Source organism: Acartia tonsa, chromosome 12 (assembly GCF_053477335.1).
Source record: "Acartia tonsa isolate MP-2025a chromosome 12, ASM5347733v1, whole genome shotgun sequence".
Lineage (NCBI taxonomy): Eukaryota > Metazoa > Arthropoda > Copepoda > Calanoida > Acartiidae > Acartia > Acartia tonsa.
Genome location: NC_137271.1, coordinates 3906437 through 3929373, shown reverse-complemented (window position 1 = coordinate 3929373; position 22937 = coordinate 3906437). Strand labels below are relative to the sequence as shown.

At 38.1% G+C, this 22937-nt stretch overlaps 1 protein-coding gene across 1 annotated transcript in view; it reads left to right on the top strand.

Annotated features, from left to right (window-relative positions):
* LOC145334465 (uncharacterized) overlaps positions 1 to 22937 on the top strand; it is a 144524-nt gene that overhangs the window by 83221 nt on the left and 38366 nt on the right. Inside the window, exons 13-14 of the mRNA XM_080179929.1 lie at positions 10529 to 10584; positions 13039 to 13147. Coding sequence (XP_080036055.1) covers positions 10529 to 10584; positions 13039 to 13147 — 165 coding nt within the window. The remainder of the gene's footprint in view (positions 1 to 10528; positions 10585 to 13038; positions 13148 to 22937) is intronic.

Here is a 22937-nt window from a genome sequence, read left to right as displayed (position 1 = left end):
CTTAATACAGCGAATGCAAGTAATTAAAAACATGCAGTGTTTTAAAAATGTAACTTCTTTTCTAGTATAGCTTTGTTAAGAATCGATACTGAGTCATACAGAAAAATTATGTATCGTATCGTATTATAGACAATTTACTACGAATAATGAAATAAAAATCATGATATTATTACCAGTTTTTTTGTTAAAACAAATTTTCATATTATTGTCCGCGAAAAAGATTGTTGAAAATCAATAAAAATAACATTTATTATAAAAAATCAATGAATATTTAATTGTAAATTTTAACCCTTTTGACTTCAGGGGAGTGTTTAATGTTACCATAATTACATTAAAATCGTGAACAATTTAGATAGATAGATGGTTAGCAAGATAGCAAATGGATATCTAGATAGATAATGTTGTTACCTAATAATACATAGAAGTCGTGATCTAGTTTATTAAAAATAATCTTTAAAAAATCATTCTACCCTTTGCCTTCATTTTAAATCATTAAAGGACAGTATTCAACTTTAGTTTTTTTTTCTTGGGGAGATTTCTAATTTGAAAGGTTGTGGTACCCTTCCCCAAAATAGTTATAAACCTTCCCTGGACCTATGAGGGTCAAAGAGAGAGGGGACAATGGGCTGTTTATTACACTGATCCCTAAAGTTTTATCATAACGTTTTTTTTATTCGTTGGCCCAACAACATTGGGGAATTTTGATTGATTAGTTAAATAAATTGAGTGTTCTTAAGTTTCAACCACTAATTTTAATCTACATAATAGGTAATTTTGTGTATCATTATTGAGGATGTACATATCGGCAATTGTCTTATCCCTTTTAATCCCTGTATAAGGGTACCTACTAATGAAGAGCCATATCGGTTCAGCGGTTAGCGAGATCCTTCGAAACAAACAGACAGACAAACATCCTGTTACTTTTTATAGAAGAAGTACAAAATATAGCTAGCTTGCAAGAATTTTAATAACATGTTAATAGTCGACCTTCAATAAATTAAACCTTAACATAAGCGAATTTAATTTATTTAGAAAAAAACTAAGGACTTATGTTTTCACATTGTAGTAAAATATTGGGCTGTTTATTATACTATTCCCAGAAGTTTTATAATAACATTGACTTATTCGTTGGGTTATTGTTTGCTTAATTAAGTTGAGTGTCCAAACGTTTCAACTACTAATTGTAATCTACAGAAAAGTTAATCTTTTGTAAAATTCTTAACTGAAGATTTTTGTAACTTAAAAAATCAGCGGTTATGTAAAAACAGCAAATATTAAGTGTTTTGGTTAACGAAATTAAATTACAGGATTTTTTCTTCATATTGGTTAAATTAAAATTAAACAGTGTCTATATATTTGAGTAAAAACATAAAATAGCTAAAACCCATTACTTTTAAAACATTTTATATGTGTTATATTTTGTTAATAAATCACTGAATATGATATACTCATAGATAGAAAATAATTTTTATGATAAAATATGTTTATAAATTCATTCGTCTGAACATAAAGTAGCCACGAATTTCTTCCTAGCTTGGATGTTATCATCCTAGTTTTTAATTAGTCAAATTAAAATATAAAATGCGCTAAAACCACTAAAAATCTTCTAGTCATAAAATTATTTAAAAACAAAAAAATTTAAATTGTGATCTTTAAATAAAACATGAAACATGAAACAAAAGTGAGGATATTTAAATTTGGGCAGCCATTTCATTTCCCCTATTGGGTCCTTTATTACACTAGTCCCCAAAGTCTTAAAATAGCATTTTCTTATTTTTCCATATCAACCTTGGGGACTCTTATTGAATTTTGATTAGTTGGCTCATTTATTTGAGTATATTAACGTTTCAACCACTAATGTAATCTACAGAAGTGTTAATTTCTAATGTATTCTTCAGAAGGGTCAATTTAATGTATTATCATTGGGGTTGTACATCAATTTATCTTCAATTGTCCTATACCCTGTTTTTTTTTATAGTAAGGCACTGTTGTTAAAGAAATGTATGAATTTTAGGGCGGGGTGCTAAAATGAAAATATCTTTGTTAGACCCAGGGAGGAAGGGGACATTGGACTGGAAATTTTATTGGTACTCCAAGTTTCATAAACAAGACATCTAAAATTGTTTGGGGATTTTTTCTTTTCCTCTAATAATTTGAATCTACAGAGTAATTTTGATTATTATCTACTGTCTTATCCCTCTAGATCTTATCCTCTACAACGCCTTCAAGTATTTAGATATAAAATCTTTTATTGTCGTAACTAACTTTCTTGCTATCCATTTTATATCTATGTTAAGATTTATCCTTCTATTCTATCTATCTATCTATCTATCTACCGTGCTATCTATTTATGTACCTAGCTATCTATTTATTTATAATCTATCAATCTATTAATAATCCCTCTTTCTTTTAATATCCGTTACTCTATATTTTTACCATTATATTTATATATCTAACTATTTACATATCTAACTATCTATTTTCATATTATTCCATCTATCCAAATATATATTTACATATCTATATATTTATCTATCAATCTATCTATCTATCTATCCATCTATCTATTTATCTATCCATCTATCTATTTATCTATCCATCTAACTATTTATCTTACTAACTATTTATGTATTTATCTATCCATCTATCAATTTATCTATCCATCTATCTATCTATCTATCTATCCATCTATCTATCTATATATCTATCTATCTATATATCTATCTATCTATCTATCCATCATCTTTTTATCTATCCATCTATCTATTTATCTATCCATAAATCTATCTATTTAACCAACTATCTATTTATCTATCTACCAAACAAAACAAAACTAAAACTACCTATAAACAAAAAATTTGCATTTTAAAATTGAAAATATATTTTTTGGCAGGGATATTATTTTCATGTTTATTTAATTCAACCCACTTTAGATAGATAGATAGATAGATAGATAGATAGATAGATAGATAGATAGATAGATAGATAGATAGATAGATAGATAGATAGATAGATAGATAGATAGATAGATAGATAGATAGATAGATAGATAGATAGATAGATAGATAGATAGATAGATAGATAGATAGATAGATAGATAGATAGATAGATAGATAGATAGATAGATAGATAGATAGATAGATAGATAGATAGATAGATAGATAGATAGATAGATAGATAGATAGATAGATAGATAGATAGATAGATAGATAGATAGATAGATAGATAGATAGATAGATAGATAGATAGATAGATAGATAGATAGATAGATAGATAGATAGATAGATAGATAGATAGATAGATAGATAGATAGATAGATAGATAGATAGATAGATAGATAGATAGATAGATAGATAGATAGATAGATAGATAGATAGATAGATAGATAGATAGATAGATAGATAGATAGATAGATAGATAGATAGATAGATCTATTTCTTGCAATAGTAGCTAACAAAAAAAGTTTTCTTTTGATTTCTAATTTCTTTTGTATTGTCAATCCATGAATAACATTAAATCAAATATCTATCTATTTTTTTATCTATTTTTCTACTATCTATCTATCTACATTCGAAACTCATAATTAGGAATTGCCTTTTCCCTGCTTTAAGTTAAGATAGTCTTTTCCAGAATGGCTTGAAACCGATTAATATCCGCTGGATTAGAACCGGTTCTCACCACTTATAGCATCGTATTCAAAATTATAAAATTAATACCAGTTTTGGTAGACCAGGCCTATAACTATTTTATAATTATAAGTTTAATAAAACTAAAAAAGCAAGACAATTTTCTTGTCATAGCTTTGTTTATTAAAAAGTTGATTAAACGTTCTTACAAAACTGTTTGAGATTAATTCAATCACTATATAAATTTTTTGTTTAGTTATTAAGACAACATATGTATGTACATGGCCACGTAGTAATATTAGGGGAAATTAAGGGTTGTAGATTTATGAAAACGCAATTTTACTTTCCCTACCTACCATGGTTTCTGTTATTAATATTTGGGGGGAAGGGGTGGATTTTTTCTAGGGGTTATTTCTCTTGGGAGGGTAATGGTACCCTCCCCCAAAATAGTTATAAACCTTCCTGGGACAGCTACCCTTTTAAGAAGAACCCGATCAGCGGTTAGCGAGATCCTTCGGTAAAGACAAAAAAGCTTATTCCTTTATATAATAGGAGGATTGTTATATTATTTGCTATTTCAATATTTATTATTTTGTAAGGACGTGTTAGGGCGTGACTACCGTCATAACAATATCTCAAACTTTGTCATATAAGATCTCGAGAATAGTTTCATACGTTTGTACAGCGACCCAATCTTTGTATTACAGGGATGTTAAGGGATAAGACAATGAATGATAAACTGATGTGCACACACAATTATGAAAAACAAAATAAACCCTTCTGTGGATTGAAATGATTGATGGAATAGTTTTAACATTGATAGTTTGTTCCTAAAGTCAACGATTTACAAAACCTTGGGTACCTCTAAAAATATTGATTGGTTGGTCCAAACTTTTCAACCAATAATTCTTTGTTTATAACAATTTATTGTTCATTGTCTGTGCATTTTTCAATGTACAATTGTTTGAAATTTGAAATTTTGTTGGCTATCATTGCACAATAAGAAAGGGATTAGCTCCTTGGAGATAACAATCTAGCCATCTTTCTATCTATCTATTTTTATCTATTTTATAAGAGTAGCTATCTTTAATTTTATAGGTCCTGGTTATCACTGTTTATTTATTCTATGTATGTATCTATCTATCGATCAATCTATCTATCTATTATATTATAAATCTCATAGTTTTAATTAGTAATATTCTTAAAAAGCAATTTAACTAACAAAAAATTCATAATAATTAATTTGCTGATCTATATTATTTAAATTTTTCAAATATTTTACTAATATTTAAAAGTTATATAATAGTTTTCATGATAAATAATATCTATTACATAATTTTAATCCTTTTCATCAGCTTATACCAATAGCGAAATTAATTCGAAAGAAAATCACGAAACCTATAAGTGTTTTTCAGCTGTCGTTGGGGGGCAACACATCGTAAAATTGACGACCTCTCCATTTGCCCCCCAAATATTATTTCAGATTTTTTTTGCTTGTTGGTTATACCTTATACCTGCCTTTTGATGAAAAAACAAGTATAGTTTGGTCAAATGGTAGCGTAGATTTTTAAACAAAGGTATACGACATTGGACAATTACTCCCTTGTTGAACAAAATTACCCCTTTTAAGATTAGAATTTATTGTTGATGGAAAAGTAAGGATAATTTTGGTTTGTAAATAGTTCATGGAGTTAAAGGGATAAGACAATGGCCGATACATTGATGTACATCCCCAGTAAGCACAAATTACCCCATTTGTAGATTTCTAGTTGTGTTGAAACGTCTGGATTCCTTAATTAATAAACCATCCAATCAAAATTAGAAATTCAGAAAATGTCATTATAAAACTATGGAGATTAGTATAAAAAATAGCCCAATGTCCTTTTCCTTCCTGAGAATAAGTAGAACAAGAAACGAACACACAGAAATAAAGCTAATAATTTTAGAGTAGCTTCGCTTCTTAAAATATTTAAATGACAATGCGAAAAAAAACTTAAGTTAAAAAACATAAGAATTTGAAAATGTTTTATTAGTGTCAACAAAGTCAGGAAGGGGGGTGGGGCGGTGTATTTAGCTTTAAGTTAAACAAGTACCCAAAGTTCTCACATTCGTTGGCTTAAAATGCTGATCTTGATTGTATCGTTCTGCAGTTTTAAATCTTTTTTAAAAAAGTTTTTGCTTATCAAATTACATCAATTTATCGTTCATTATTCTATTAGGTCCCTGCAATAAAGTAATGTAAAAAATTAAATTTAAATAATATACAATGATATTTTTTTTTGTAAATTTTATAATACAAAAGAAAGTATTTATAATGATATAATATGATATTAAGATTTCATCTCTTTTTGTTCTTTTTTTTATTTGAATAAAACACAAAAAAGCATGTTATTCGCATTAACATTAATTTGTATTTCGAAACAAAATTGTACATTAATTTGTAGTAAAATTTTAGGGAAATTCCTCGCTTATGACATTTTACCTTACTGTTCTAGGAATCATTATTTCAAAAGTCAGATGAATAGGATAATTATATCATACAAAATTGTGTTGTTAAATTATAGAAAAGCATCGCTTTGAAATCCAACACAGGGTAATTATAAGGTTTATATTACTTTGGATTAATGAGGTTTAGACTCAAACATGACACCTCCGTACAAACAAAAGAAATTTAGAAGAACAAATAAAAGTATATCCTTGGTTTTTTAGCTGTTTCCCCAATAGATTTATTACTCCAGATGTTAAATCTGGCACAAAAATCCATCAAACGTATAAAGGAATCTCAATAAATCTCAATAAAGAAAGGCTTTATCCTTCGACAATAGACATTTGACATTATATGATTATATAAATAAAAAAACTGTCTTTTTGTACTAAAGTATGGTATGGTGTTTCTTAGGGATCTAAAGGGATAAGACAATGGATAATAAATTGATGTATTTCCCCAATTATGACACACAAAATAACCCCATTCCCTAGATTAAAATAAGTGGTTGAAACGTTTGAACATTCAATTTAATAAACCAACTAATCAAAATTCAGTAAAATTTCTCAAAGATTTAAATCCAACGAAAAAAAAATACTTTTTTATAAAACTTTGGGGACTAGTGTAACAGCCCATTTTTACCTCTGTCTCTGGGTGTTTCTATTTATGGATTGGACATCTAGGCTTTTTACATTTATTTTTTACCCCTTTTCTCCCCCTCTCCCCCTTTTTGTTTTCTCTTTCTGCCTATTTTGTGTTACCCTTTAACCTACAAAATATTGCATGAGCCCGGGTTTAAATCACGTTACTGTAAGGTTGGGTTTTTAGGTTTTTTCTTTAAAGTGTTTTTTACCTCCTAAAATTAGCCCAAAACCTGCTTGCTATCAATATAAAGGTTTTATACCTATATGTCAAGCTGTTTTTGAGATTTTACACTCATACTCACAGAAAACATCCTCTTACTTAAGTTATACATTGGGCTGTATATTACACTAGTCCCCAAAGTCTTTTAATAACGTTTTCTTATTGGTTGGCTATGTTCAACAACATTGGGGACTTTGAATTTTCGTTGGTTGCTTCATATAGTTGAGTTAAGCACATAATTGTAATCTACAGATGGGTAATTTTGTGAATCTTCATTTGGGATGTACATCAATTTATTAATCATTGTCTTATCCCTTTAGATCCTTGTCTTAAACCTTATTTTAAAATAACCTAAGACACTTTAAGACCTTTTATTTTCCAATCTTTGATTGCACAACCTTTGTCTTAAAAGCCCAGCAATATGGCCTAGAAAGCTTACACACAGGCCTTGTGCAAAAGTTAGACTATAAAACAACCAAAAAAAATCCCCCAAAAAGTTGCTCAAAAAAACATGCATAAATAATACAATTTCATTTTGCTTTCAATTTTTCTGACCGTCAAAATCTAGAATTAAAGAAAACAACTTAAGCATTTAAACGTTTATGTTATGGGGGAATTGCATTTACTCGGCTATTATTTAAGATATTTCTTTGCTGTTTTACATAATACATTAGTGAAACACTGTGAAATGAATCAAGATCAACACACCCTTATTTTCTACCCAGGAGTTCATAACTAGATACCTTGCTATCTTTCTATCCGTCTAGATACCTAGCTAGCTATCCTTCTATCTATCTAGAAACCACCTATTTTTTTGCTGCATCTTAAAACACAAAAAAACATCCCACCCCAATTTTTTATTCAGTAGCAAGAAATACCAAACCCTTAAAAATATTTTTGCTTCATTTAAAAATAAAATACTTTTACAAATATATCTTTAAATCTATCTATTATCTATCCATCTCTCAATTATCTGTTTATTTATATGTCTATCTATCTATCAATATATCTGTCTATCTCTCTACCATAGTTGTTATTTTTTGACTATATAAATCTATCAATCCGTCAATCTATCTATCTATCTATCTCTCAATAATATATGTCTATCTAACTATCTATCTATCTATCTATCTATCTGTCTGTAGGTCTATTTACCCAATAATGTATGTATCCATGATTTATATGACATTGAAGTTTTTGATTAAATCAATCTATCAGTCAATCTATCTATCTATCTATTTACACAATAATCTCTATATTAATAAATCTATCTATCTGTTTACACAATAATTTCTCTATTAATCCACCTATCATTACAAATTAATCTATCTATCCATAATCTATTTGCCCTAGTTGTAACTTAGAAGTTTTGACTATATCAATCTATCAGATAATATATCTATTTGCCTTTCTAAGTATCAATCTAGCAATTTATCTATCTATCTGTCTCATTACAAATAATTCTATTTATCCATGATTTATTAGCCATAGTAGTTTTGAATATAAATCAATCTATCGGATAATCTATCTATTTGTCTTTCTAACTATCAATCTAGCAATCTATCTATCTATCTGTCTCATTACCCATTAATCTATCTCTCTATGATTTATTTGCCATAGTTGTAACTTAGAAGAAAGATATTTGTCTTTGTTAAAAGACATTATTGGGTACAAATTCTTGACAATTTTTATACTTACAGTATTAAGGAGCTTCGTATTATAGGCAGCTTTTCGCGGATAGTAATATAAATAATTAAAAGATTAATTCCAATTTGTTGGCCCTCAAGAGCCGAAGGCCTGGGCCAACAGAACTGATATTTATTTTATTCTTCGTAGAAAATTGTCTACTGTTTGAAAAGATATATGATTTTTCAGTATGGCAAAGATCGGTTCTAATCCAGCGGATATTAAACGGCTGACTTGAATAGATAAAAACCAAGGACCTAAATTAAGTTTCTCTGAAAAGGAGAACTTTGTTTATGGATGTCTTAAAAAATAAGCCTATGATTTATTTTTTTTTGTAATATGAAATTAACTTAAGAGGAAGAGGACATTGGGCTGTCTATTACACTAGTCTCTAAAGTTTTATAAAAATGTTTTATTATTCGTTACCTTAACAACTTTGGGGACTTTTATTAAGTTTTAAATTGGTTGGTTCATTAAGTTGAGTGTCCAAGCGCTTCAGCCACTAATTGTATTCTACAGGAAGGGCAATTTTTTGTATCATCATTAGGGTTCTACTTCAATATATCAGCCATTGTCTAATCCCTTTAGATCTTTGGAAATTAACGCGTAACTTATTTTTCTTCTAGAATAATCCCCCTTGAAATGGTTTAATCAGAATGATAGATGTTGCTCTAATGTATGCTTTGATGTAATTGGTGTTCTTTTAAAACATATAAATAAGTGGAAATATTTAGCTAATTTTTTCAGGGGGTATTTGGATTGAGTCCCTACCTTAACCGAGTCAAACATTTTTTCTTAGAGCATCTTGAAAGTTAGAGTAGGGGTAATGTATTGGCTTATTGAATGGTGCTTTTATTATTTACCTTGTACGAATAGGACTTCCAAAGGTCGTGCGAGCAAAGGGATTTTTGATCGCACGAATTTATCATTCAATATAATCTTTGGAATAAACTTTGCTATTTTTTTGTTGTTTTTGGGGTACTTTGTGTAATGTTATCATTCCTAAATGCCATAAAACACGCAATTCTGATATTAAAATGCTTTAATATAGGCCTTAAAAAATGCTCAAATGGGTCCTAAAATTCCGCGAAATAGACAAATTTTCTCATAAATAGAGTTAGTAGTAATCAATTAAATTCAGCATAAAAACAAAGTATTCCAATATGGCTTCTAAACCGATTAATATCCGCTGGATTGGAACCGGTTTTCAGCCATACTGAAAAATCATGTACAGTTATTTATTTTTAACAATTTTCAACGAATATTGAAATAAAAATCTTAAAATTAATAAAAGTTTTGTTATCCCAGACCTTCGGCCTTTCGGGGCTTACAGAACAAGTTTAGATCTCATGATTTTTCATTTAAATATCCGCGGAAAGCTGTCTATAAAACTGATGCAATGAACAACTATAATCAGAATACATTTTTCTGTCTCCAAATAAAGGCCTAAAAAATACGCAACATATAACTGTAATAATAACCTAAAAAGATCATGTTATTATAAAAAGACATAGTTTTCTTTATGCTTATTTTATTTTAGTTACTTTTGTTCTATTTTTGACATTAACATAAAATAAATTTATCAAAAAAAGCTTCTCTTTTAACAAGGTTAATTTAATAAGCTCAAAAATCAAAAGGAAGGAAAAACTAACAATAACTCTTTTAGAGTGTCAAAGTTAAAAAGAAGTAGAACATTAATTTGTATGTCATACTTTTAGGTTTTGATTATAGAGATTCCTCGCTAATTATAGTGTACATTGTTGTTCTAGGAATCATTATTTCAAATATTAGGTAAATAGGATAATTACAAACAAAATATTGAAGCAAAACAATACATTTAATAATGAATATTTTTTTTATTTTTTAGGCTGGAAAAGGAATATCTGTGAGTAGTCCAATGACCGTCAGAGGTTCAAATACGAGGTGAGTTTCTATTTATCTATCCATCAATCTATTTATCTATTAATACATCAATCCATTAATCTATTCATCTTTTTATTATCTGTTTATCTATATATTTTCAATCTATTCATTAACCTATTAATAAATCTATCAATCTATCTACCAATATATCAATCTATCTATTACTATATCTATTTACCTATATGTTGATCTTTTAATCTATCTATATATCAATCTATCCTTAAATATATTATTAATCTATCTTATTATCCACCAATCTATCTATCAGTAAATCTATCAACTTATCTCTCTTTAAAGTATCGGTGGAAAGGTTTAAACACTTTCAAGTTTCAACCATTTATGATTTGACTTAAATTTTAAGCCGACAAATTTTATAAAACTTATATGGGTACAATTATGATTTACCATCCAACATCCCCTCCCTCCATAAAGTTTTAGCCAACTAAATATAAAACTTACTGAAATTTCTTTATGGTAGTTTTTTCCTCTGGTTTATTGGGCATTAATGGATGTATTATTACTTGGATGTTGCACCAGATTTTCATGTACTCTAATAAAGCGATGCTTACAGCTGGCTAAATAACGATACCCTGCTTTACCCAATCTCCTCCCCTCCTACTGGTAGAACGAATCGACCTAAAAATGATGTCCATATTAGCAACCTAAATTGACGACAAATTTTTCCCTGTCAGTATATCCACATATATTATATCCATTTGGGCGTGCCTTCACCTATATCCTCCCCTCCTAAAGATATAATGAACTGACCAATAAATGAGGTCCATATTAGCAACCAACTAAATTTTCCCTGTCAGTATATCCACGTATATTGTATATCCATTTGGGCGTGCCTGCACTGTTTATTCTTGTGCTCAATGATTTGCACTAATTTGCAATCATTAGGGGTGTCTATTGATACTTGCAAATATTTGCTATTTCGCATTTTTTTGTCATTAGAATCATAGTAAGCAGGAATTTTTATACCCACGGTATATTTTTCCTTGGATCAAAAAAAATAAGTACCTTTGTAAAAATTTTGATTAGTTGATTTAAAACTGAAAGCATCTAAACTTTTCAACCATTGATTTTAATATACAAAAGGGAAAATTTTGTTTATCAAAATTAGAGATGTGTATTTCAATTCATTCTCCATTTTCTTCTCCCTTAAGATTTCTGATATTACGTCAACCCTTACTACTTTTATACAGTCGACATAATATGTGTCAACTCTGTCCAATTTAGTAGATACTAGCGGCTACGCCCCTAGAGGCATCTAGTGGCACTTTAAATGTTTTTTTTTGTATAAAAGTAACATGTTACCTATCTATGTTGCGTTCAAGTCTCTACGATACCTATCTATGTTGCGTTCAAGTCTCTATACGTAAAAAAATTCGATTTTTTGTGATTTCTCTTGGGAGGGTGGTGGTATCCTCCCCCAAATAGTTAAAAACCTTCCTGGGACCTATGAAAAGCTATCTTGTTAAGGAGAACCCGGTCGGTTCAGTGGTTAGCGAGATCTTTCGTTACAAATATACAGACATACAGACAAACACATAGACAGACAAATAGACATCATGTTACTTTAGTATAAGGATTCATTTTATTATTTACTAGATTAACATCCTAAAGTAATAACAAAAAATTTTTGTCGTATCGCGTAAACACTGCGAAAGTCACCCAAATTATTTTGTTCTTTGGGTTTTCTTTGGGCGTCGCCTATCTTGTTTACCCATCTATCTATCTATTCATCTGTCCATCCTTTTAAAAGCGAAGTTTTTCTACCTTTAGGGTTTGTCTGTCAGTAAGTCCGTCCTTCTTCCTATATAGATTTAAATGCTTGGACTAGGATTCATGTAAAATTGAGGTATACTCAGGAATCTAAAGGGATAAGACAATGGGCGAAAAATTGATGTACATCCCCATTGAGGTACTAGATTTCAATTGGTGGATGAAACGGTCGAACACTCAACTAAATAAACTAACTAATAAAAATGCAATAAAAGGTTCCCAAAATTGTTAAGCCAACGAATAAAAAAACCCGTTATTATAAAACTTTGAAGTGTAGCGTTACAAACAGTCCATTGTCCACTCTCTCTCTGGGCATAATACATCCATAGTAAGCAATTTTATTGAACATTAATATCTATTTTTTGAGCTTCGCTTCTATGAATGTTGTCATCCTTGTTTTAATATTATTTATGTTCTTTATCTAAACAACTAATCAAAATGACCTATTACAATGGACAAAATTAATCTTTTTATCAAAATTTAATCTATCATTGTGTTATATTTATCGATCTACTTATTTATCATTTTCTATCTATCTATCTATCTATCTATCTATCTATCTATCTATCTACTTATTTATCATTTTCTATCTATCTATCCATCCAACCATCTATCTATCTATCTATCTATATATCTATCTATTTATCTATCTATCTATCTATCTAGGCTACCCCCCTCCATCTTGAAAGTGAACCTGGAGTCAAGAAAAGACGATCTCTCTGGCAAGGGAAGTCCAAATGGAGGCAGAAAATTTCTTTCGGATACAGTGAGAAAGGTAAATCTATAAATTATTTTCTCGTATTCATTCGAATCCGGTGGATAGGAACCGGTTTTAATCTTATAATTGTACATTCTTTATCCGCGGAAAGCTGTTTATAATACGATGCGATAAATAACTATTATCTAATTTTCATACTCAAATTTGTTTATAACATTGTTTTTGTCTATCATAAGCATTTTAATTTTTAAAAGACAATGACAATAAATTGATACATCCCCAATGATAATAAACAAATTACAAAAAGATTGAACAAGTTTAGAAAAAAATCATTAAAATTCAGTATTAGAACCCAAATTTTTTGAGTCATCGAATGACATAACGTGGTCATGAAAAAATGGAGATCAACTTACAGCCATTTGACCCTACCCCCCCCCCCCCCCCCTTGGCTGTAAATTACACTGGTACCCAAAGTTTTATGACCGCATTATGTCATTTGATGGCTCTAAATCTGTGGGTACTTTTATTGAATTTAAACTTGTTCAATCTTTTTGTAATTTGTTTACCATCATTGGAGATGTATATTAATTTATTGTCTATTGTCTTATCCCTTTACATCCCTGGTATATGTAGATTACAGTCCAATATCCCCTCCCTCCACCCTGAATAATAAGACAAATGTCGGACAAATTTGTCGTGTGATTAGCGGATCACGTATCTTCCTGTTGGAGAAAAAAATTGGATTTTGTGTTCTTACTTTCCAACTAATATTTTTGTTTGTCCTTCTTATAAATATATAGAGGCCTCTACGGGCACTTGAGGGGGGGGGGAGAGTCTAATTTGATAACCTAATTTGTTATTTTAGATTTTAAAAGAAAAAGTAAAAAAAAAATTTGGGGGAGGGGAACTTTTTTTTTAGGGGAGATTTCTCTTGGAAAGGTTGTGGTACCCTCCCCCAAAATAGTTATAAACCTTCCCGGGACCTATGAGACGCTCTCATGTTAAGGATAACCCGATCGGTTCAGCGGTTAGCGAGATCATTTGGTACAAACAGACAGACAAACAGACAGACATACAAACACACATCCTGTTACTTTATTATAAGGATTACTTGGATGTTGCACCAGATTCTAATGTACTCTAATAAAGTGATACTCGCAGCTGACTGTAACAACGGATATCCACCCTTTACAATATACTCTAACCTCCAACTGGAGGAAAGAACTGACCAATACATGAGATCCATATTAAAAAACTAAATGGACGACAATTTTTCCCCTGTCATAATATCCACGTATATTCTACATCCATTAGCAATATCGACTAATGTTCTGGTAAGCCGAGCGTTCTCGGCCCACGGGGTAACGAGTTCGGATTCAACGAGCCCTAGCCTTTAAGTATTCTACCAAACAAACAAGCAGGATTCAATCATACAGAAATTATATATTTAAACTGAATAATATTTACAAGTTATGTTTACTATATATATACAACAAAATATAACAATGGTTAGGTTTGAAGGGGGTGTGGGGCGCTAGGGCTTAGCGCCCGACGGTAGACAGGCTGTGGGGGCAACGGTGGTAAAAGGGGAGGCAGTGCCTCCCGATTATATAAGCGCATGAGGGACTCGTGATAGTTGCATGTTCAAGTCCCCTCCCCACATTTAGGCAGGCTAGTTTGACCGCTGGGTGCGGGGTTAACAGCGGTCATGAGATGGATAGTGATATAATAGGATTAGTGCGGGGGGTTTGTTATCATAAGTCACAGCGAAGCAACTCTGTAAACGGCCTGTCCGTCTGGGTGTCGTATTACCACAACCTCCCCTTCAAGGGTTGCGTGGCTCCTGAGCCACCAGGCCTTGAACCTGGGGATACGACAGCCGGCTCATGCGCCGGACAGGCAGTTCTTGGGGCACAGCTCGATGGAGGACAGCTCGGGCTACACAGGCTCCCTGGGACACTCGTTGCTCGGTCTGACTGTGGTTGGTGATCAGCATTGTCAGCTCCTGGTTGGCTTCTAGGCGTGGGTTGGCAACGGCCAGGCCTCGCCGCTGGAAATTTTGCCTCGTCTGCAGGATCAGTTCTGTCGCGGCTGGTAGCTGGACACGGAGGCCTAGGCAGACTCTGGTGGTTCCTAAGGGTGGAATGGTGATGGCAAAGGGCGCATAGAATTCCATGGGGGCGCCTGCTTGATTCAGGTTGCTTGGCCTCCTAGCTCCTACCCGGATGGGGATGGCTGTCATCAGCAGGGGGCACATGGCTTCTTCTTCTTCTTCTGGGGCGGCCTCTTCCATCGCAGTGGCTGGCTCTTCTCCTACAGGCTCGCTGCTGGCTGGCAGGTTCTCCATGTCTGCGTCAGGGTTCCAGATGGCATCTCTGAGTGGCTCTGGAGCGGGCGGCGGCGGCGGTGGTTCGTTGGGCTGCTCCTGCAGGTTTTCCTCCACTGGGTCACGATCTTGGCCGCTAGGCTGTGGGGCGGCTGCGGCTGATGGTGCACTGGGAACTCTCCTGGGTTGCTAGCTGCGGGCGCCGCCGCTCCAACTGGCAGCTCGGTGGCATCCTCGTCGCCGTCCACGTCAACTTGGATGTCTTCTGGGATCTGGTGGGCAGTCACATCTCCAGTGTATTTGCGCAGTCGGCCTACATGCGCGGTAACTTCTGAGATCCTGGCTACTGGAGAGGCAGGTTTAATGACATAATGGACTTCTGTAGCTTTCCTCACTACTTTCCAGGGGCCAGTCCATCTCTTGGTAATCTTGGCTGCCTTCCCTGGCACCAGGCGGGGGGCCAGGTACCAGACCAAGTCTCCAACCTCATACTTGGCCGTGCCTTCGTAAGCTGCCGCGCTCCTCCTGATGGCTCCCTCCTCCTTCTGCTGGATGGCATCATAAACTGCATAGTAGCGCTGCAACAGAGCTTGGACGTTGGCTGGAACTGAAGCATATTCGGTCTCTGGCAGCCGTAGCACCATGTCCACCGGAAGTTTGGCCTCTCTCCCAAAGAAGGCCAGGAACGGGGTCACACCAGTGGATCTGCAGGCCTTGGTGTTGTAGGCAAAGGCGATGGCAGGCAGGTGTGGCTCCCAGTTGTTATCGTCTCTGTCTAGGAACAGGCGCATGCCTGTGTTGAGCGTCCTATGAAACCTCTCCACTCGGTTGGACTGCGGGTTGTAGGGTGGTGGATGTGTCAGGCCAATCTCGAGCCGGGAGGCCAGTTCCTGGAATACCTGGCCGGTAAATTCCATTCCATTGTCGGAATGGATCTTCAGGGGGCATCCGAACGTGGCCAGGTGGCGGTGCAACAGGGCTTCAGCCACCGTGAGGGTGCGCTTGTTGGGGATGGCGTAGAGGCTGACAAACCGGCTGAATCCATCTTGGCAGGTGAGGATGTAGCGGTTCCCAGCTGGGGTCTCTGGCAGTGGCCCCACCAGGTCGATGAATAGGACTTGCTGTGGATACCCCTGGCGGGAGGGCACGTGGATCCCCTGCTTCAGCCTCTCCTTGGTAACTTTCTGGACACACTCAGGGCAGGTTTGTACCATCAGGCGGACGTCACGGGCCAGGTTGGGCCACCAGAAGTGCATGGCAACGCGGGCGATAGTTGCGTCCATCCCAAAGTGCCCAGCCATGGGGGTCCCATGGGCTAGAAAGAACGCGTCCTGCTGGAGGGCCGAAGGCAGCAGGTATCTTGTCCTCTCTCCTGTCAGAGTCTGGTCAGTGGTGGTGAGGCAGCCGTGCTCGTCAAGCCCCAGGGCTGGGAAGCGGCTGGCGTACTGCTGCTCGTCTCGTTCCTTGCCACGCAGCTCAGCCTTGGTTGGGGCCTTGCCATCAGCCACCCATTGGCGGACACGGAGCAGGAGGGGGTCCTGTGTCTGGGCTTCCAATACTCTAGCTGAATCCAGTCGGGCGGCAGGAGGCCGGCTAGCTGCGGCCTCCCCTAGCTGGCCAAGGTTGTGGATATACTCAGCCTGCTCTGCTAATTCTTCGGCGCTAGCCGTTGGCATGTTGGCATCTTCCCGGCGGCTGAGGGCGTCGGCGTTGGTATTCTGGGTGCCAGGCCTGTGGCAGACGGTAAAGTCTAAGGCCGCTAGCTCCTCCTGCCAGCGGGCCACCATCCCTGTGGATGTGTTCAGTGATTTCATCTGTAGCAGGGCAGAGGAATCAGTGTTGATCTGGAAGCTGCGGTAGGACAAGATGCCATGGAATTTTCGGATCCCATAGATAATGGCGGCCATCTCTCCCTTCCAGGACGGGTAGCGCGTCTCAGGGTCGGTTGTCTTGCGCCCCACGGCGGCAATCAGCCTCTCCTTGCCCTCCTGGCATTGACTCAGTATGGCAGAGATGGCGCGGCTGCTGAAATCTGTGGTGAGCTGGAACACTGCTGGTAAATCAAACCTGGGCGGCGCTCGGATGGGGGCCTGGCGGAACTTGTCCTTGAGTTGCAGCAGCTGGGCTTCCATCTCAGGCGTCCAGGTTAGGGCCTTGGCCGTCTTCTGCCGATTCATCTCGTAGGTGAGGTCTGCATACTCTGGGATGAACAGGCGGTAGTATCCAAAGAAGCCCAGCAACGCCAGCAAATCCTTGGGGGTGCTAGGGGCTGGCCAGTCCAAGATGCGGTCAATATAGTCCTCTTGCATGGCTATCCCCTCACGGCTGAGGGTGTGTCCCAGATAATCCACCTTGGATCGGAACAACTTGGTCTTGGCTGGCTTGAGGCGGATCCCTCCCCTACGGTGGGCTTCCAAGACCTCTCGGAGCCGGGCCAGGTGGGCCCAGGTATCCTGATGGAAGGTCAGGACGTCGTCAAGGTATGACTGGAGGTTGGCTGTGCCTAGTGGATTTAGGACCCCTGCAATAAACCTGGAATAGACAGACGGTGCCGTCGCCAGGCCAAAGGGCATCCTTTTCCATTGATACAGGCCCCTGGGGGTGGTGAAGGCGGTGCAGGGCCGGCTATCCTCAGACACACGGATGGTGTAGTATGCGGCCACCGCGTCTAAAGCACTGTAGACACGGTGCCCGCCCGCTCGTTCCACCAACTGCTGGATCCTAGGCAGGGGGTAGCTGTCCAGCTCCAGACACTTGTTGAGGGCTCTGTAGTCGACGGCCCAGCGGGTGCTCCCGTCCTTCTTCTTGATGGGCACCAGGGGGCTGCTCCAGGCGGAGTCCGACGGCTCTATAACTCCTTCCTGTAGCCAGGTGTCCAGTTGTTTCTCCAGTTCAGCCTCTTGCCGCGGGTTCAGATCCCTAAATCTCTGGCGGATCGGCTGGGTCCCTGGCTTGAGGCGCAGCTGCAACTCAACCACATCTGTGCAGCCGGGGGTAGAATTGGAGAAGACGTCCCTGTACTCTGACAACGTAGTCCAGACCTCCTTCTTGAGCAAGGGGTCCTTGCGTAGGAACTCATTGTCTTCCATCTCCAGGGCCTCCCACAACTCCTGCATGTCTATAGGCTCAGCAGGTTCTTGGAACGAGTGGAGACGTGGGGGAGGCGTATCAGAGACCTCTAAAATGTCAGGTTTGACCAGCTCCCCTGCCACTGGGAGGCCAGCATCCAGCAAGAGGGGCACCTCTCCCTCATTGACCACCAGTACTCTAAACACAGTGGCAGAGCCAGGCCTGTGGGCATACAGGCCCTCTGGAATAACAAGGTCCTCCCCAAACCTCTGTTCTGGGGCAGCTAGTTGAATGGCATCCTTGGTGCGATGGCCTACCAGCTCAACAGGGACCGCCATAACCCCGCGGCCAGGCAGGACCACCCGCTTGGCTGTGCGGAGCTGGGGTGGTTGACCGTCAGTTGGAGTGACAGCGCTTAGCCTATACGTGGCTGGTGCGGGGTCAGCCTTGGCTCCGGGACCCACCGGCCGCGACTTGACGGGCTCGGCTTCTGGAGGGGCTGACGTGTCGGAGCCAGGCGTGGCTCCGGGGGCGTCCGGCCACGATTTGACGGGCTTGGCGCTGGGAGAGGCAAAAGTGCTGGGTCCAGCTTTGGCTCCGTGGGCGTCCGGCCGCGACTTGACGGGCACGGCGCCGGGAGAGGCTGGGGCCTGAGAGTTGAGTGTGGCTCCGGGTACATCAGACCGCGACTTGACTGGTCTGGACTCGGGCTTGGCTGGTGGACTGGCTGGAGGTCCCAGGTAGAGGGGGCCAGGTGGACACGGCTGGCCGTTGATAAAAATGTCGGCGGAGAAGATTGGTTCTGGAGGGCTGGCAATCTCAGGAAACGTTGTTGGCAGGCTCTCCCTTGGCACCTTGGGCACTGGGGGCAACCCCATGGCTAGCAGGTTAGCTCCCTTGTGTGCGTTGAGCTCAGCGTCCACCCAGTGTGTGCCTTTCTCAACCACACGCGGCTGCTCAGGCAGGGGGCCTGGCAGAGGCCCCTCATAGCTTAGCTCTCTCTCGGCTGTCTCCCGGTCAATGGGGACGCCACGGAGTGGGATAAACTCCCCACGCACCCACAAGCAAGGTGGTTGCATGTCGAAACAGAGCCTAGTTCCGAACTCCTTGAGAAAATACCCTCCTAGGTTCAGAGGGTGTGAGAGATTCCGGACCACAGTCACGTGGTATAGATGGAGTATAAGAGTGTGTGAAACTGCCATATATAACTCTTTTAATTTTCCGATTACCTGGAGGGGCTGGCCTTCCTCATTAGCAGTCAGGATCTGGGTGTTGTCCGGAATCAACATGCGTTGCACGCCCATCGCGTGCATGAGATGCTCAGAAATTACAGCAGACCCTGGTACACGGTTGCCAGAATCAATCATGGCATCAACCTGTACATGCTGGGCAGGGTCAGGAGTAGGAAACCTCACCCTGACATGGCAGGGGAAGTGGAGGTCCTGCCCTTGAGACAAGGGGGCCTCTCGTTCGGCTGGGGTTGGCAGAAACTTTGGTGGTGGCCGCACCGCAGCTATGGTGGTATCGCTTACCATGGTGGCTTAGACTGTAGCTTCGAATCACTAGAGCTTATTAATTATCACTTGGTCAACAATTTTATATTTATTTTTATCACTTGGTTGACATTTATACACACTGATGTGTTGTTATCACTAGGAGCTCTAGGTGTGATTCTGGAAGCACTGGCAGCAGGGAATGTCCGTCCTGCAAGGTTCAGAGGGGTGACGGCGGTAGGGAATGACCCGTCCTACAGCGCCGCTGGTTCGAATCCCGACAAATGGCGGCAGGGAATGGCCCGTCCTGCAGCGCCTCGGGTTCAAATCCTGGGAGGCAGCGGCAGGGAATGTCCCGTCCTGCCGTGCCTGTGGCTCAAAATCTGCTATCCGTCGCAGTGGTAGGGCTTACTTGTGTGCTGAAGCTTCGCAGCCACACATTGCCTTCTTAGGGAGACCAGCACACGGCTGTCTGTCTCGTAGGTTTGGCCTGGGTGTCCTGGGGCTTGTCCCAGCTACACTTGCCAATTTAGACTCAGTTCTGTAGCCGTCTGAGCTAAATTATCCGATTGCCGTGGCTGCGCACCTAGCGCTACTCCTACACGACACGGAAAAAGCGTCTTAACTGGTGCTTTTAGCAGGCTAAATCTGCTTGCTGTAGGCCAGGGGCCCACATATTGCGTTCAAAATGATGGAAATTCGACCTAAAAAGGCCGTCTCACGGGTCAGTTGGCGGCTGATTGTCCCCTTACTTGCCAAAGGGTCCAATCAGAGGTAGAATAGGCTAGTTTCTGTAAGGCTCGATTGAAACACGCTGACACCAAGTTCTGGTAAGCCGAGCGTTCTCGGCCCACGGGGTAACGAGTTCGGATTCAACGAGCCCTAGCCTTTAAGTATTCTACCAAACAAACAAGCAGGATTCAATCATACAGAAATTATATATTTAAACTGAATAATATTTACAAGTTATGTTTACTATATATATACAACAAAATATAACAATGGTTAGGTTTGAAGGGGGTGTGGGGCGCTAGGGCTTAGCGCCCGACGGTAGACAGGCTGTGGGGGCAACGGTGGTAAAAGGGGAGGCAGTGCCTCCCGATTATATAAGCGCATGAGGGACTCGTGATAGTTGCATGTTCAAGTCCCCTCCCCACATTTAGGCAGGCTAGTTTGACCGCTGGGTGCGGGGTTAACAGCGGTCATGAGATGGATAGTGATATAATAGGATTAGTGCGGGGGGTTTGTTATCATAAGTCACAGCGAAGCAACTCTGTAAACGGCCTGTCCGTCTGGGTGTCGTATTACCACAATGTCATTCAAAAAAAGTAGTCGTAGCTGACATATAATTAACATGCTTTGAAAATATTAAACAAGAAACCAAGGGATCTAAAGGGATAAGACATTGGCCTATAAATTAATGTACATCCCCAATGACGATACATAAAATTATTCCTTTTTCAGATTACAATTAGTGGAACGTTTGGATATTCAACTTAATGAATCAACCAATCAAAATTCTATAAAAGTCCCCAAAGTTGTTACAACAACGAATAAGAAAACGTTAATATAAAACTTTGGCGACTATTGTAATAAACAGCTCATTGTCCCCTCCCTCCTTGGATCTACATGCTTTAAAAATTTTCAAATTTTCTGAATAAAAATTTGCCGTTTTGTAAAAAACACTTTGAAAATATGATAGCTTAACCAAATAGTGTTAAATAGTACGCCCCAGGCTCAACCAATCATAGGTATCAAGATACCTAGCCGCTAGGATAGACAGATAGAAAATGTTAAATAGATGTCCTAGAGCAATTCCAATCAGTAGCCTCAAGATAGAAATAAAAACTAAGGTGTTGGAACAAAAAAGAAAAATCTAATATGTTTTCAAAATCTCTCTCTATCTCAACTCGCACTCACTCTCTCTCTCTCTCTCTCTCTCTCTCTCTCTCTCTCTTTTTCTCTCTCTTTCTCTCTCTCTCTCTCTCTCTCTCTCTCTCTCTCTCTCTCTCTCTCTCTCTCTCTCTCTCTCTCTTTCTCTCCATCTCTCTCTTCCAATATAACTATTTAGCTATCAAACCATCTATTTATCCAACTATACATTCATATATTCATTTATCTATCTATTCATTCGTTTATCAATCCATCTATCTATCCATCTATCTTACATTATTAATTAATTTAAACTAAAATCCGGGCTAATATTTTATATTACCTGAAACGTATAAACACTTCATATAAAAAAAAAGTTTGAGTAACCTATTTTGTATGTCTAAGTTGTATTTCTCTCCAGGGAGGGAGGGGACAATGGGCTGTTTATTACACTAGTCCTCAAAGTTTTATATTTTCTTAGTCGTTGGGGACTTGATTTTTGATTGGTTGGTTAATAAAGTTAGTGTCTGAACATTTAAACCTCTAATTTTGATATTCATAAGAGGTAATTTGTGTATAATCATTGGGGATGTACATCAATTTATCGGCCTTATCCCTTTAGATCTGTATTTCTTTCTCATCGTTCCTTGTTTTTTTTATTTGTAGCGTAGCTACTCTATAAATAAGGTATGTCCGTACGTCTGTTTGTCAATTTGTCAAGTACGTGAAGTTTCACCTTCAGTATCTGATATCAAGTTAGCTTATTAATTTATTATTTGTCATCTGATCTTATAATCTGTGAGCTAATTATTTTTGTTTAAACAAAAAAAGATTGTTTGGGAATAGTCCCTTTCGTGGCAACGCCCCTTAAGGGGCGATTCGTCGTATTTTTGAATTGGCTTTTGATAGGTTATTTTAGGTAAGGTTAGGTTATATTGGGTTAAGTAATTGCCACACAGGGTTAGGCAATTGGCCCCGTAGAAATAGGAGAAAAGCTACTGTGAAAAAAAACGAAGAATCCATGCCATGAAAGGGACTATACCCAATTGTTTTTATATAAATAGTTAAAGGCTCGAAAATGTCAAGA